At 33.8% G+C, this 14249-nt stretch overlaps 2 protein-coding genes across 3 annotated transcripts in view; one reads left to right on the top strand and one right to left on the bottom strand.

Moving 5' to 3' along the window:
• Window positions 1-14249, top strand: part of LOC120345763 (myb-binding protein 1A-like protein) — a 33648-nt gene that overhangs the window by 9135 nt on the left and 10264 nt on the right. For both annotated transcript variants that reach the window (XM_078114962.1, XM_078114961.1), the window contains exons 11-17: window positions 835-1002; window positions 1683-1720; window positions 1950-2075; window positions 2805-2904; window positions 4338-4486; window positions 5104-5220; window positions 5887-6119. In XM_078114962.1, the coding sequence (XP_077971088.1) occupies window positions 835-1002; window positions 1683-1720; window positions 1950-2075; window positions 2805-2904; window positions 4338-4486; window positions 5104-5220; window positions 5887-6119 (931 nt within the window). The remainder of the gene's footprint in view (window positions 1-834; window positions 1003-1682; window positions 1721-1949; window positions 2076-2804; window positions 2905-4337; window positions 4487-5103; window positions 5221-5886; window positions 6120-14249) is intronic.
• On the bottom strand, window positions 6145-12568 carry LOC120345765 (uncharacterized). The gene is made up of 5 exons (XM_039415309.2): window positions 11291-12568; window positions 10827-10906; window positions 10247-10393; window positions 9716-9808; window positions 6145-9010 (listed from the first exon to the last, which is right to left on the bottom strand). The coding sequence occupies exons 1-5, from the start codon at window positions 11379-11381 to the stop codon at window positions 7334-7336; spliced, it is 2088 nt and encodes a 695-aa protein (XP_039271243.2). The 5' UTR covers window positions 11382-12568; the 3' UTR covers window positions 6145-7333.

Genomic DNA, 14249 nt, shown 5'->3' with positions numbered 1-14249 from the left:
GGCCATCATACGAAATATTTTTGTTTGGTATGGATTTGATATTGACCAAATTAGCAGATACTGGTGAGTGAATATTTCCATTTTTTTTTAAAGTGATTTTTTTGGAGCAGACGACTCAAAACATCTTTCAATGATATCATTTGTCCATTTGCCAGATGAAAAAAGCCCATTATTTGTTATCTGTATATAAAACACCATTATAGTTCTGTTGCTCTGTTGAGATTCAAGAGTTGAATGTCAAGAGTTAAGTGAGTTTGAGATAGTTGAGTTACCTTTTTTTTAAATAGATCTTGGAAGAACTTTTTTGATTTCAAAACTAGGTTTTTGTGTGTTTCACAATATTGATAGCATTAACTTTTACAATTGCTTTATCATGAAGTATATTTCATCGTGTTTAGCATTTTTACAACCATCATAGCTAGCATATATAACATTTTTTTTCTTGTAAAAAAAAATATAATTTGTGGGTCCATAATCTCCTTGTATCCTTTTATCCTTGATTATATATAATTGTTACTTATCGATCTTAAGATCGGTAAGTATGTTGATAGGTATTTGTCTGTCTGTCAGTCTGTTTGTTTGTCTGTTGGATAGACGCGATATCTCACGAAGGCGAGGTTGAATCTGCTCCAAATTTTGCATGTGCATTCATCATATCTCGGACCATAAGCCTATGAATTTTGGATGAATTATGGTGTATAATTAACGATGGGACACCCGGTGTCACTATAGAGTCATGAATCAAAACCGCAGTTTTATCGATAAGTCTTCGGTCTCCGACCGATATTCTCGTTTTGTATTTTGTTACCTTTCCTGAAAATATTCACTATCTAGAAAAAGATGAACCCAGAAAAACAGAGGGTACAGCTCTTCGATTGTTACTTGCTCATATTGGAATCAAACTTCTCAATACAACTGTTGAGGAAAGTGCTAGTGCTCGTGAAGTTTTGACTGATTTGTTTCAAGTTGTTGATGAACGTTTTGGAGATGGAAATGTTGAAGGTGAATATTGATTTTGATCACAGAATTGAAATTTATCATAAAAAACCATAGCATGCATCTAGGACTTCAGTATTTTAAGTCTTTGCCAGGGGTGTGCAACCTTCAATAAAGAAGGGCCAGATGCAAATAACTGGGTAGAACCGCGGGCCGCACCTTTATTTAACACAGGCTTCCTACTTGTTACAGGTGCGTGAATTTGGGGCAATAAAACGTCATAGGCATAGATAATAATTGGACTCAGGTATAGGCTTCGTAATGCAAAGGGGTAGGAGTTAGTCGCACATACCAGATTAAACTAAATTAAAAACTCGTTTCGCGGGTCGTACACGATTCCAAATTGGCACTTCCCGCGGGCCGCACAATTTTTCCTTGTGGGTCGCATAACTCGCATTTGGCTTGCTGGCCACATTCCGCACACCCTTGGTCTATGCTATTCAACTCGTTATAATGATAGTTGTTTAACTTTATGGTAAATTGGTAATATATTTTTATTTATTTCATTTATTGATTACCTTCGTCACGATGTTAAATGACAATGTTAGTATTTCTTCACACATTCACTGAGGTCTTTTAGTTAATTTGTTGATTATTTCTGATTGAACAAACTTTCTAACTTATTTTTACTCATTGTCTTTTTTCCTAAACCTATCACATAAATGTGGATCATTTTTTTGTTTCAGCATATGATGACAATTCGTCTGAAGTTACGTGGGTGGAGGTAAATTTCTGATCAGATTTTATAATTTTAACCGAAATGGAAATATTGAAAATGCATTGTTTTTTGTAGAAAAAAGTAAATATTGTCTAATTTTTTTTTATGACCTGTTAGAAGCCCTTTTTGACCTGTGGTAAAATTTCTGTTTTGATCTGAGCTTATTGTTTTTTAAATATTTCAAAGATAATAAATGATTGATGTTAACTTTTCTGTTCTACTTTATATTCACCAGGTTATCATTGAGACTATACTAAGTATGTTATCACAAAATTCACACAGCATAAGATCTGTTGCTGATCAAGTGTTCAAATTATTAAGCATACAACTCACAAGAAAAGGTCTTCATTCGATACTTGATGTAAGTGTTATGGTATTGCTGTTTCATTTGTGAGATTTCACATTTTGTGACTTATACAATTTTGTATTAACTTAAATTTAATGCATCAGGATGGTTATTTCTGGTTTGATATGGACAAATCTATTTTGATATGGACATCGAAATATCATTTTTTTAGGAATTCCAATATGTTATATTTACTGCAGAAATTGTTCAGAAAATGTGATATACCATCATCTGTATGCTTCAGAGCAGTGGGGTGCAACCTTTATTACTGGAGAGACAGATACAAGTTACTGGGTGAAGCCACGGGCAGCACATTTATTTAAGATAGCCTTTCTAGTAGTTGCTGGCACAAAAAAATTGTTTATATTCGATATTGATCTTACAACATTATTAGAGGTCTATGCAGAAATGATGAGTTAAACGCATAAATTTCTGAAGAAAACTGCTATTCAAATTTATTGTTACACTGACTTTAAACGAATTCAGCGAGAAACACGTTTTTGCAACAGAATTTTACTAGCCTGTTTTGCTAATATGACAGTGGCACTCAGGCTATAGGCATTGCGATGCAAAAGGATTAGAATTGCTCGCACATACCAGATTAACTAAACTAAAAACTTGCTTCGCGGGCACACCATTCAAAATTGGCACTTCTCTGCTTGCAGACCCCTGATTTAGAATCATGCATTGTGGGTTGGGGACCTCCTGGATCAGACAATTTATAAATTTGAGGTGATTGTTCAGGTGTTAGACCCAGACCGAAAAAAGAACATTTTACTTGATGAAGATAATGCTGAGGACGACGATGGGAGTAACGAAGATGATGACAATGATGAAATGGAAGGTATTATAAATTGCTGAATTTATGGCTGAAATCCAGACTTTTCTCATCTACTTTCAATTGATTTGGGAATGTCACATATTGCCATATTTAGAGACAACTTGTTTTACTTATTCAAGTTATTGTCTAATAAAGGAGCTGCTTTGCTATAAGACTTCTAGATGAACCGATATCTTCCTCCAGTAGAATGCCCTAGTTCAGGGGTGGGCAAATTACGGCCAGCGAGCCGGATCCGGCCCACCAAAGTGTTTCATCTGGCCCACTTTTGTCTGCTGAAATTACTACTATGCTTTTTATGGATATAAATAATGCCCCCAATTGTTACATTGTGCTTCTGATTATTATATCATTATTAGCCTAGGTGTTGGACTAGCTCTTGTGAATAAACTGTGCTTGCATATATAAATGCGACCCCTATCGCGTCACACCCCAGTTTGAAGAGCCCTGGTTCAGATCATGGAAGGCCATCAATGTGTGGACTTTTTGAATAGGCCTAGTCACTTTGTTTGATTCCTACTTCACAATAATACTGGTATAATGATGATATCTATTGTCATATTACTGATGACAACTCAGCTCACACTGAATGCCAGTTCTTTATGCCATTTCTACCTTTAACGATTATGCAAGATGTACTGCAAAGTGGGCATGTATTGGCAGCACAAAGCAAATTTACAAATACATTAGATTTATAAATAAAATAAATTCAAATATGGTACATGTATATGGTATTGTAATTTTGTCTATTGAGACAGATTTATTCAGCGCCCCAAAGCCTGTTGCAAAGGGAAGGCATTCAACCGGTGGTGAACTAAGGGCTGGGGCCAACCACATGCACCGAACCCTAGTTTGTCAATATCAGGGACGGGCAAATTATGACCGATGGGCCAGTTCCAGCCCACTGAAGTGTTTCATTCAGCCCACTTTTGCCTGCTGAAATTTAAGGACATGGTATTCTGTTGAAAATATAGATAAAATAAAAAAAATCGTTGGCTCGAATAAATACTGTAATTCCTAGGTATTATTGACACTCGAAGATAATGTGCCAAAAGAGCCACATATACCTCAAACTCACGCATTTGAATTATTATTCCGAAATAATTCAAATTGACAGAAGCAAAAACCAAATATCTTCCCGAACCCTTCAAGCAAACAGCAGTAGGTATAAGGAATCATCACAAGATGCTTCGAGCCTGATTTAAACAAGCCTTTGCACGCCTACAGTAGTCTACATCAGCCCCATTGATCATTGTGCCAATTGGTACAATAGGTGTGCGTTGTACACTGGCCCACTCTGGAAGTAATTACCCACCCCTGGTATATATGTTACTAAGACATCTTCCAATTTGTATTTTGCCTTTCATTATTAAAAAAACTGTTAATTTGTGTAACTCATTTTTTATTTTTTATTTTCTACTGTTATCATTCATTTCAAGATGAAGATGAGGAATCAAGTGATTCTGGAGATTCTGCATTCAACGATGAAGATGTTTCAGATGAAATAAAAGAAGATGAAGTAGATGATGACGGTAAATTCAGAAAAGAAGTCAAACAAGCACTCGGTGATGCTGCAGTGTCATCGGAGGTAAAGTGGATAGACTACATTTCTTATTATCCGTCTTTATGAATAGCCAATCAATGAAAAAAGTAAAGTGTTGTTTATCGGTTAGATGGTAGCTTTCTCTTTGCTTTTTATAAGAGAGATCCAAATTTTTCAGTTATCTTTGTAATATGGGCTTTTCTCACATATTTTCCTTTTTTGGAATTTATTTGAATTTTATACCCTTAGCATCTCAATTAGTCACTTGCGCTGATGGATTTACTATTACCGGTACATAATATATAGGTACCATGTTACATAGTGAAACATGTAGAAATGCTAAGTTATTGATAAAGTGGAATGGTAGTATTAGGTGCCCCGTTTTGGGCGCTGCTTTCCGGGTACAGCTGTTCGGACACCATTTAATAGTTGGGTACTGTTATCTGGGCCTCATATGATTTGATGCCAGTCGAGTGTCAAAACTTCTCTGGAAAGTGTTTTTCAGACTGTCTTCAACAGAGCGAGAACGTGTTTTGCCTCAAGCTTATTGATTGCCAACCTCGCAGATTTCTGTCGTGCCACTCTCTTGTAGAATGTCAGAAAGATTGGCCGGTATTTATTTCAACTGACAAATTGTACATAAATCGTCTAATTCAATATAGGAAGAACAGGAAGCAGAAAACAATGATGAAGAAGAATCTGATTCTGGCCCTGAAATGGATGATGAAGCAATGATGAGAATTGATAATGTATTGGCTGAAGTATTCAGACAGAAAAAGGTTGGATGACATATTTTGTTATGGTAAACTGGTCTCTTATACTGTACAGATAGGGACATACAGGCAGATACAACAATGTTTGTTTTTGTTGACATGCAGTTTAGATGCAAATAATGAGTCTAAATCAGGGTTTCGCAAACTTTTTGGGCTCATGTTGGTAAATCTTTGCCAAGTTCTCGACTGGTGATAACTCATACAATCAATTATTACCTATGATGTAGCTCTGTGACAAAGATCTACCTCACAGATGCTAAAAGCAAGGATCATTCAACAACAACTTTTCCAATCCCATTCTCAAGGTTTAGAAACAATTAAGATTTGCGATTGCGTGAACTTATGACTTTATCTCGTTTACGACTGTCTATGTGACAGTGAATGCACGTTAAAATGAATACGTTTCAGAGGGATAAGTAGTTCTCTTGAAGGCTTAAGTAAGGCTCTTGAATCACTCTAAATAGAGATTTTCACTCTTGCTCCAGCAACCTTGCATTATGTGCATACGGATCCACCAATACAAAACATGGAGAGATAAATATTTGGTTCTGCAGAAATCCATTTTAAAATAATAAGTTTGTTTTTTATTATTTTGTCTTGTAAAAGGCAAAATTTGGATAATTCAGGATAAGGATATGCATTGATTGTATTTTTTCATTTCTTTTCTCAAAGCTATCCAAACGAAAAGTTGAGCAAGATTCTCACAAGCAGTTACTGGTCTTTCAACTACGTTGTCTCGATCTGATTGAAATCATGGCAAATAGGAGACATTCACAGGAACATGATGTTGTCGATTCTGACTGTCTTATCTTAGAAGCTGTTCGACCTCTATTGGTTGCGATCCAACATGCATCAAGAAATGCGACTGACATGACGCTAGCTGAGAAAGCTTCAGTTCTTTTAAGGTATGTAAATGGTTACTTCCATCAACTGTTACTGTAAATTGTGAATGATTGTGTGACTGATTGGCATAGTGTAGGTTATCAACTAGGGGTAGGTAAGCTTATCCCACGGGTGTAATTTGACCTGTATAGGAGATAACTTTTGCAGGCAAGAGCACACTACCGAATGTGACTACTTATCACATAGCAGCTTGCTATTTCCCCTGTTGCGCAATTGTTCTTTATTATGCTCCTACTGCGGAGATGCTTTCTAGCCTATGTTTGGAGTGAAAGGAATATCCGCTACAAAAGCCTTGGTTGTCAACTTACAAATAGCCTACTAATGAAAAAATTTAATTCTTTGACTAGAAAAATCTTTTCTGTTCCTTCAAAAATATTCGTTGCAAACGTGGTAATGAAGTCAGGTGGTGCTATAGTAGAGACTTACAAAAATTTTATATATTATGATTATCAATTTCCAGATTTTTTTTACTTGAATAACTCAAAAGGTTCTGCTAACTCAAATCTGCTTTATTGCGTAAATTACCTATATAAAGTCCTGTGCCCTTAAAGGTCATAAACTTGTGATGATATCCTTCTCAACATCTGTGTTTTGACCTACCTGTCTTTCCACCTCGCTTACACAAAAGACATTTATGGAATGTGAGTGTATTATCAAGTATTGCTGTCTTAAATGAAGAAAAAAGGACACTTGAAAAAATTGCAAAAAATATACGAAGTAATAAACAATATTTAAAGTTGGAAAGTAGCGCTAGGCTAGATATGATTTTGAGGGATAGTTCATAGACAAATGTTGTTGTAAACAGGCAAAGCAATTTAGATGAAATGGGAACACACTGGCTATTTCATTATGAACAGATCAAACTAATTTTGAAATTTTATAGTCTTGTCATTTCAACACTCAACCATAAAAATATGGAATTACTTGCAAATTCAGAATTTAAGCCAATTTATTTATTTTTTTCTAATTTTTTAATGTATAATTTTATTGTAAGAGTTTTTAATAGCTAAAATTAGATTTTACGAGGTCGAATTGAAAATCGAGAGATTCTCTAAAAATAATCGAAACTTAGTTTGTTGACTGAAAGTTGATTGAAGACTCCTGTACATCTACAACATTTTTAAAATGAAATTGCAACTTGTCTTTTAGAAGCCATAAAAAATAAAAATTATGAACATATGTATAAAAATGGGGAAATATATAAAAAATCAATTGCTTATTGTTTTATAAATTTTTTATGCTGATTTCGCTTTACAAAACTATTTTTTATATTGTTCAATCGATTTGAAAATCTGTCGGACATCGTTCGGTTTGCCTTTCGTTTTGGTTTGAAATTATAATTGGCATCTCTTACGGTATCACCGTTCTGCGACTCCTCTGTGATGACCGTCAAATCCTGCAATGAGTGGGAATAATTCTGTTTATGTATTTGGATTTTTACTTCATTTTGACTTGTGTCTGATGCGCTAGAAGATTCAATGTTTGTTTCTGATTGAATAGGTTTGTTTTTCTCTGTCTTTGTTTGGTCCTTGGTTTTTTCGTTTTTGAAAGAACAGTTTTGTTTGTTATTTTCATTTGATAGTGATGGAACGCTTTTTGATCTCCTGTGAACTTTTGGCAAGTCTTCTTCTGATACACTTAGCAGTTTTTTCATATTTTTTGAATGATTGTTGGCATATCTTACAGAATACATGCGTTTGACTTCAAGCGGCTCGTGTGTTTTCATTTGCACTGAATTTGCTCGTATAACGGTCCCTTTAATGGGCTTGATTTGAGGTTTTGTTCTTTGATGGCGATGCTTCTTTTTAATGGGAGTTGACTTTGTACGTCTAAAATTAGTCACTGGTTTGTCATCTTGACTACTCTTTTCCATTATAGGGCTTTTTACAACTTTTTCCTGTTCGATTTCTTCTTTCTTCGGTATTTTTTCACTTTTAGAATATTGTGTTAATGATCTGTCAACTTTTCTATGCGTGTTGTCGTTTTGAGTATTCTCTCCTTGCTTCTTTCTGATAGGAGTTGATTTTGTTCGTCTGAAATTTGTCACTGATTTTTTGTCTTGATTACTCTTTTCTATTGTAGGTTTCATTACAGATTTTTCCTGCGCAATGTTTTCTTGCTGACGAGGTATTTTTCTACCAATAGCATACTGAGTCATCGATCTTTCAACTTGTCTGTGCGTGTTGTCATTTAGAGTAATCTGGTGTTGATGTTTTGCTCGCTTCTTTCGCGTTGGAGTTGACTTTGTTCTGCGGAATTTTGAGTGTGCGGTGTCATTGCGTTCATTTTCAGCTTGTTCAATTACTTTTGATTGTTCGCTTGTTTCTTTAAGTTTTCGATTTCTTTTCCAGTGACCAAAATTACTGTAAGTGTTCGATTTTTCCAATTGAGAACTCTTTGGTTCCAATGTCATTTCCTGTGAATGCGATCTTTCTCTTTTCACAAAGCTACCTTTCAGTGCAGAAGAAGATAAAGCAAAAGTTCTTGCTGGTTTAGGAGGCCCTGTTTGATTTAGTGTTTTGCTATTAGCGTCTGTATCTTCACCGCTAAATACTTCATCTTCATCTGGATTATTTACTGCGTGTTCTAGAAAAACTTCCAACACATGTTCCGATTTTGCCAAGTCTGTTGGTGTGCTTCCCGCACCGTCTTTTGCTTTTGGATTTCCTCCATGTTTTAGAAGTAATCTTACCATAGAGACTGCACCTTCTGATGAAGCATAATGCAAAGGAGTACAGTTTTTCATATTTGATATATTCACAGGACTACCGTACCGTAGTAAAACTTCAGCAACTTTAGTTTGTCCATAAGTAGCTGCAACATGTAGTGGCATGTTTAATCTGCTGTCTATACCAATTATATCAGCACCATTCATGAGGAGAAGTTCAGCAAGCTGTAGAGATATATTAATCAAGATTACATTCAGTTAAACATAAAGTGGTAAATATCTTTGGGACTGAAATCTACACGTAAATATGCAAACAGTCAGGGGTATGCGAGGAGGTAGGAGAATAGTTCATACCAAAATTAATTATTTTGTTAATTTTAATCAGTTCAGAAAAAAAGTCTTGATAAGAAATGTAATTGGATTGTAGTTTAAGTTTTAAATCATTAGAAAAACCAGGATCAGCCAAATTGCATTTTAACATGTGCTCATCATTTTATTACTATCTATGAAAATGACAGTGTTAACTAAATTTTCTGTAGTGAGTAGTAGTTATAAGGCAGTGGTTCCCTAAGTTGATTGACCGGTGGCAAAAATCACAAACATAAGGATATTCGCGGGCCAGGATAGGGGAGCACCCGCAAGGGACAAATACCAGTACCGGTATGTATAATTAAGCTAACGTGCCACATGCTCAAACTGTGATAATGACATAACAATTGAAAACAAAGTGTCAAGCTAGTTCACTTGAGTTTGGATGACTATATTAAATCGTTAGACGGGCCGGGGTTTGGGAACCACTCTTATACATCGGTTTTGGTTCAGTAGAAATCGTGGTCGGTCGCAATATAATCAGCCCTTGGTATACCCAATCCATTTTCAACTATACTTTGATTCTAATCCCACCATCTTTTGTCTAAGAAATCGTCTTACCTTTGAATGTCCAAATCTTGATGCCTGATGAAGTGCTGTTCCCAACTTATGGTCTTGTCCAATATTAATATCTATTGTTGAATTCAGAAGTGCCTGAAATAAAAATATAATTTCTAGGCTTCTGAACATGTTAAAGAGGAATTAATACTGTATTGAAACCACATATGGAGCCCTATTTTTAGAGATATATGCATGTAAAATTAAGTTAGTATTTTCTAGATGTCAAAAGGATGGAGCATTATCACTCAAAATTTAGAGAATGGTGGTCTAATTTTCAATAGAAAAAATAGTTAACTGCAGCTGGGTTGTGGCAAGAATAGGGCCTTAAATATATTTCAATACATTTCATCATTTGACAATAACCTTATTTGTAACCGACACTAATTGTTTTAATCATAAATAGACAAAATGATCAAAAGTCAGTATGTTAGGGTTCGAGTTTGAGATAATACAGTTTTTTTATACCTTTCCCTTAACAACTGTTACTTTTAGACTTCGACCTTGTTTATTTTTGTTTTTAGTTCCCTTTACCTTCATTATCTTTTCACTGCCATGTGATGCTGCTATATGAATAGGATATTCATCATCATTTGCTTGTTTTCTTTGTAAAGTTCCCTTGCCTGTCGTCAGCCAAGATTTTTGGTCCGGATTTGCTCCATATTGTATCAATGCAGTGACCTATATTTAAAAGTATTGTAATCTTGATAGGCAGATTACAGGCAGATTCAATTGTCAAAAAGCATAAAAACTAGATAGAATCCTGTGCTACTTCTTTAAATTCAGTCTTTGTATACAAATATAAATTTGTCTAATTTTTTTTATCAAAATCTTTATAATATATGTAATATTTTAGTTTTAAAGGAGATAGTTTTTTTTCAGTATCTTTGTTGTCTATAATGGTAAAATGCATCTGAGTAATTTCATTTCACTATATTGTAGAATGCAGCATTGGCGAGACATAGGCTGCTGTTTGTCACCTATTTCAAATGGAACATTCACTACTTTACTTATCCTATTAAGTTATTTTGAAAAATTGCAGTAGGCTATTTCTTGTAAAAAATGCCCTATGACCCAAATATTTATGTAGTATTTAATTCTAATTGCTACTCACCAGAGCTTCTTCTCGTAATGTAATAGCCATGCTTAATAACGAGTAGTTTGATTTCTTGCTGTATGAGTTTGGATCTGCACCTGTTAAGTATTTAATACCAGATTTTATTGATGCTATTTATTAGGAGACTTCCTGGGATTTCGAAAGTTCAGATTTTTTTGTAAAATTTTTTATTTTTGCTGTGAATTATGAGTAATGTCAGAATTTATAGGTTGAAATTTCGAATATATCGTAATTTTGCTGTGGAATAGCAAATAAAATGTATATTTGGGCACAAATCCCTTTCGCACCCAGGTTATTATAAATAGGCAGGCAATGCCGAACTGGAAAGCTTTGGTTGCTTCCGAAAAATAGTAACTCCTTACACATCGTTAAATATCAGTGGTGCATGTAAAGGATCTTGTTCAGGGTGAAAACCAGGAAGAATTAGGGTTGTATAAATAAAATTCATAAAAAGCATTTACCTTTCATCAGCCACCTCTTTACTCTTTTCAATTTCCTTGCTTGGATCGCTTTCTCGAGTTTTCTGTTTTTTCTTGACGGTGTATTCCCCATTTTTACTACCTAATTATTATTAAATCCAATCATAAAGAAAATTTTTTGTCTTAAGTCCCAAATTTCATAAATTAATATTTATATTCACCTAAGAATAAATGTAAACATTGATGAATGCTTCTGCTAAGCAATTACATTAGATTAATGTTCCATTATTCTGATTGACCTAGATCACTACTAACCAATAGTGTTACTAAATATCACACCCTCTGGAATTCGCGTTGTTAACGCGCCAACCAGAAATGTAATTAACAGCTTAACTCAGCAGTTATTCTTATATAGCTGACTGATTGTTAATATTACCTCACACCCATCTACACAATACTGAAACCTTGTCACACTAAACTGGAACTCAATGGCAGAAACCACCATGCTTACAGATTTTGTATGTAGGTGTTTCCATCACAACATGCGTATCTTTTAAACGCAACTTATATTACTGCGTACCGAAAAATCCACTGCTATTATAATTAAAGCCAAGTGCTTTAGTTTGTGCTTTACTGTGGTTTATTAAATAAAACTTATAAAACTACAGAAGCACTTGAAGTGTTGCATACATTCTTAAATGAAGCCTCTGGGCTATGTATGATAATATGTATTTGTTAATCCACGATTTTGTGTGATCTTTGATTAATACAGAAATGCTTTTGTGTACTCTTTCAAATCAGAATGAAAGCATGTATCTATTACACAAATGAATGTGAACCATCATATTTTATTGTACAGTACTACTGTCAGTACTATTAGTAGTTGTTTACTCAAAATCTAGTTTCATTGTGACTTAACAATGATCCGTTTTCAAAGCATATTTGAACAATGCTTTACCTTGATTTTCAATTCAAGTATAAATTTGCTTAAATTTCTTGCAATATACTGGTGAATGTATAATTTACTCTTAAATAAATTTGTTTTACAATGTCTCAATAAAATTACATATGGTTGAATTTTTATAACTAGAGAAGATGCCCAATGAGAGAGCTAATATGCCAGAAATCCTATTCAATATGGAGTATAAATTGATGATTTGCGTAATGCATAATAAAATTTTATTTTCCTGAGTGACAATGCTGTTAAATATTATACTCAATTTGAATATTTACTCTTCAATAAAAGGTAATTCTTAAATCTAGTAAAAATGTTCAATGTCTGGTATAAATATGTAGCAAAATTGATTCCCTGTCCCGGTATACCTGACTTCTTTGCTTAAATACATTCATCAAATATCATATTCAAAAACTGTTTTTTTGGCCAAATAATATCAACAACTGTTGATTAAAATATTTTTAATAACTCATCTCTCTTCAATGATATTAATACAAAAACAAAAGCGTGTCCTAAATGCCTAAGATCAATACCTTTCTATATTCCAGCTGACTACAATTGCATGTAACATAATATATTCAACCTATGATTCTGCTATGTGTTACCAATCATAAACTATAAATCCAAACTTTACTTAGTCTGAATTCTCGGAGATTGTACAGTTTTTACATTTCTTCTTTACGTGAAATTCTATTCCAAAATGCCCGAAACTAGTTGTTTTCACAAGTCAATAGGAAAGTTTGAATTGCATTTGACGTCTGAGGAAATTGTACATATCATGATGGATCTCCAAAATGAGGAAAACCCTGAAAATTTTGTTTATTTGGTTTCTAGTTTTGTTGTACTTAGAATCAACCATGTAAACATTTAGAACCACTTGAAAAAATTATGGGAAAATGGTCCGAAAACTATCCAACATCTGGAAATTTAAACTTCGAACAAAAATCTTGTTGTATAATTTTCTAATCACCCATTATTATTGAAAAGACATGGTCATTGTAGGTTCTTGTTGAATGTAATAAAATAATCCTTCTTCAAACATATCCCGTTGATGAATCATAAATTATCTATAGCTCAGGCTTGGCAATTCTTATTTGAATACAATTAAATTGTAGTAAATATTTTTTCTGTGTGTTTTTGCTATTGAACACAAAAATCTAGTCGCATTTGTTGTCCTTTCGTTTACTTTCAATTTTATATATGTACAAATCTTAATAGACTACTGGACACACACACACTCATGACCTACATAAATGACATTCATTATAGCTATGACTCCTTATGATATTTCAATCTTAGCCTTTTCAATTACCAATTATTGTACTAAATATAACACTATGAGTGTAATTCAAATTATCTGAAGTCCCAGAATCAAAAATTTGAAAAAGAAAAAATTGCAGCATTTTCTACCTGAACCACCTATATTCAGTCATAGTTTTATCGAAAAACTAAAAATACCACAGCTCATACTCCTTATTTATATGGCAATATATGTTTGACAAATATAGCATATAACATATTAAATTGATGTCATATACCAATGAATCAAACTCACACCTACACAACTATTTGTTTCGAATGGTTACGCAAAATAGAACCAATACTTATTTTACAAAATATATTCAATGTTCACAATCTCCGACCTAATTTTTGGAGACATTTATTTGAATTTTCGTCAAGGAATGCCTTTACAAATAAACCGTCTGATGAAATGTTATTTTACAAAGTGTTACATTGTCCACTTCAAATAGAATAAATAGATGACCACACAATATTTATTGTTTGGTTTGTTGTCTGAATGTGTGTTTACATGGATTAATAAAAATAACATCAATTTCTTGTCTATTCTGGATTGGCTTAAGATTGTTGAAGTGCTTTCATGTGGTCTTGCGAAAATAAATCCATTATCAAACATAAAATTAGATAAAATATGAGCGCTCCAGAAGTATGTGTACAAATATGGAGGTAATTAATTTTGTTCGCCTACTTTACATCAAGTTTTGTCAAGGGATTAAAACCTATGGGGTATATTCACTTGGCTAACAC

This window comes from Styela clava, chromosome 8, assembly GCF_964204865.1.
Source record: "Styela clava chromosome 8, kaStyClav1.hap1.2, whole genome shotgun sequence".
NCBI lineage: Eukaryota > Metazoa > Chordata > Ascidiacea > Stolidobranchia > Styelidae > Styela > Styela clava.
The sequence above is the reverse complement of the archived record's forward strand: the minus strand, read 5'-3'. Positions and strand labels throughout refer to the sequence as shown.